Source organism: Drosophila erecta, unplaced genomic scaffold, assembly GCF_003286155.1.
Source record: "Drosophila erecta strain 14021-0224.00,06,07 unplaced genomic scaffold, DereRS2 tig00000000-arrow-pilon, whole genome shotgun sequence".
In the NCBI taxonomy this organism is placed as follows: Eukaryota; Metazoa; Arthropoda; class Insecta; order Diptera; family Drosophilidae; genus Drosophila; species Drosophila erecta.
In genome coordinates, this window is record NW_020825194.1 from 26270852 (window position 1) to 26273385 (window position 2534).

The 2534-nt window shown below is 45.3% G+C and overlaps 1 protein-coding gene across 1 annotated transcript; it reads right to left on the reverse strand.

Moving 5' to 3' along the window:
• Positions 1–508: 508 nt before the first annotated feature.
• On the reverse strand, positions 509–1820 carry LOC6552954. Its single transcript, XM_001979006.3, has 2 exons — positions 1313–1820; positions 509–895 (listed from the first exon to the last, which is right to left on the reverse strand). The coding sequence occupies exons 1-2, from the start codon at positions 1629–1631 to the stop codon at positions 606–608; spliced, it is 609 nt and encodes a 202-aa protein (XP_001979042.1). The 5' UTR covers positions 1632–1820; the 3' UTR covers positions 509–605.
• Positions 1821–2534: the final 714 nt, after the last annotated feature.

Sequence of the window (2534 nt, forward strand, 5' to 3'; positions counted from 1 at the left end):
TACCGATACAATTATCCAATAATGAACATTTTGACTTTGAATCATTCATCCATTTGTAGACATAAATGATAGATAAATTCATTGTTTCCCAAGGATTGGTTTTAGTTAAATGTATAAAGTTGATTATTACATTTTTACACAAAATTTAAAATGTATTAGTCGTAACTTGAATGCAAGCCATTATAGATTTTGTGTAAATAATTTTCCCGAAATAAACCCTTCAATACCATTTTTCAGGATAGCATCGCGGTCAAAGCCACTTGGCGTCAGGGTATAGCCACAAATACAACCGTTATGGCCATGTGTAGGTTGCCTTCTGCCGCTGCGGATGCTGATGGATACACAATGCGAGCTCGTCTCAAATAAACTTTCACCGATTTCATAAACCAAAGAGCAGTATTCATGGCAGCAACAGCAACAGCAGCAAATCGACTGTCCGACGCGGCAGCAACGTCTCGAGTGCCGCTGCACTCGATTCGATTGCAGTTGGGATAGAAACAACTTGGATCTGTTGCATGACGAATAAATTATTAAATTATTGAAGCGCTACATGAGAACTAACAAAATGCACGACAACAGCATGGGTCCCTCAGTTCCTCAGTTCCTCAGTACCAGCCCCTGTAGGCCAAGGGTTGTTGGCCGGATGAGCGGCGCCTCCGCTTGTGATGGTGTCCCTCGCCGGTCACGTACGATATGCTGTGACTGGACTCTCCGCCGTGCTGGGCGGCCGTCTTCAGACCCAGCATTCCGGCCACCATCAGAGCCACCAAGGACACGCCCAGAGCCTTCATGGCCAAAGCCGCGATGCCGCCCAGCCCCATCACGGCCATCATCTTGCCAAACATCAGCGCCATGGCCAACAGCATTCCCTGGCCTTTGTCCTTTTTGCGGGCCTCTGAAACAATCAAATATATATTAAGGACTCTGTGTGAACTGTGCTCTTTCAGCAGCTTCCCTTGGCTTTTTTGGTAAATAGTATGGGATGTAAATATTTAGGATCGATGGGAAATGCGAAGGAACAATGGAGAAAAGCTGAACTATGCCATACTGATTAGAGAGGTATCAAAAATACACTTGTTGCAATACAATTCGAACACGATGGCAATTAAGGGGATTTTTCTACAAAGTGAAATTTATTTGAAACATACCCTAAAGGAATTTAGCTAGCCAACCGGAAAATGGGTTGTCAACCTCTTTATAATTGTTTAGATAAATTTCTAAAAATGTTTCTGACTAATGTAGTGTTATGAGCAACAAATTTGCCCCTAATTTTGTACATAACTTTTTAATATCTTTTGATAAGCACACTCACCCGAAACTGGGGCCTCGTCCTCCAGGAGATCCGCCAGCTTTACATTGATCTCGTGGGTGCGCAGATAGAAGGACAGACTGTCCAGAATACCCAGGTCCTGGTCCTGCTGCTCATCAGCAATTGAATTGTTTGGCAGTGGAACTATCTCCAATCCCCTAACCACTACAAGGGGCTTATCGCTGCGATTGAAATTCCGCAGGACATTTCGCAGAGCGCGTTCACCGCGGCAATATAACGTGGCACTGGCATCCTGATCACAGTTTTCCGAACGGACAGCCGTAAGGAACAGCAGACAGAGCAGCGGAAAAGTGCGGAACATGTTGCCAAAACGCTTGAAGTTCAACTAAAAGCCTTGACAATTGCCTGGTCATTTTTTATAGCTCCCATTTCCACGGCGCACTTTCCCGGGGGGAAAACAGAGGAGGCAGAGTCAGTCAAGCAGCCCCGGCCGAATTGTCACAATTGTAAATTAAAACAATGCTGCTTCTGGAAAGAAAGAAATGTGCCTTCAGTTCGCGTTTCTCTGCTTTTTGCCTCTGCCGTGCAATTTTCTTCTTCACTGGCCGTTGCGATTTTTCCAATTTTCAACGGTCAGTTGGTCGGACAGCCGTGGGATGCGCTTGGCTGCCGCCCGTTCCACCAACAACCTGCCCTCTGGTTCACTCAACTCGACGGCTCCGGCCAAATTATACAGATTAGAAGTGGTTAAAGTGCTGCGGGTTTGTTGCCAGCCCACACCTGGTTCCTACTCCACTTCACACGATTCTCGGCGGCCCAAGCAACTCCATTAACCAACTAGCGAGCGTGTCAGCCGAAAAAGCGAAAGTTACCCCGCCCGAAAGATGAGCGATGTAGACGTTTAGTGCCAATTTGCCTTGGCCAGCGCATGCAATGTCCATAAAAATGGGTCGCCAGACCATGAATTGGGTAAGGGTGCGGAGCTTGGGGTCTTGGTAATCGAAAGTAATCAGATTAGAAGCATTGTTGAAGTTCGTTTATCCATTCTACATATCCATTTAGGTGCTGTTTTAAGCTTAAATCGAAACTATTCGACCAGCACAGTGGTATATCATTGTTCTTACGCCAACAAATCTGTATTTAAGTCAGTCTTATGCAAACGCTTCATTTCTAAAGGTTTCTTTTCGTATTCAACATGTTTTTGTTGGTCTTCAGTTCGACGCATTCACTACAACTTTTGCGAAAGAAGATTGAAGTCCATCTG

Excerpts from the sequence above, each read along its gene's own strand:
- LOC6552954 (XM_001979006.3), bottom strand. The coding sequence starts at position 1,631 with ATGTTCCGCACTTTTCCGCTGCTCTGTCTGCTGTTCCTTACGGCTGTC. Across the intron at positions 896-1,312 it reads GGACGAGGCCCCAGTTTCGG|AGGCCCGCAAAAAGGACAAA; the intron begins GTGAGTGTGCTT and ends TGATTGTTTCAG.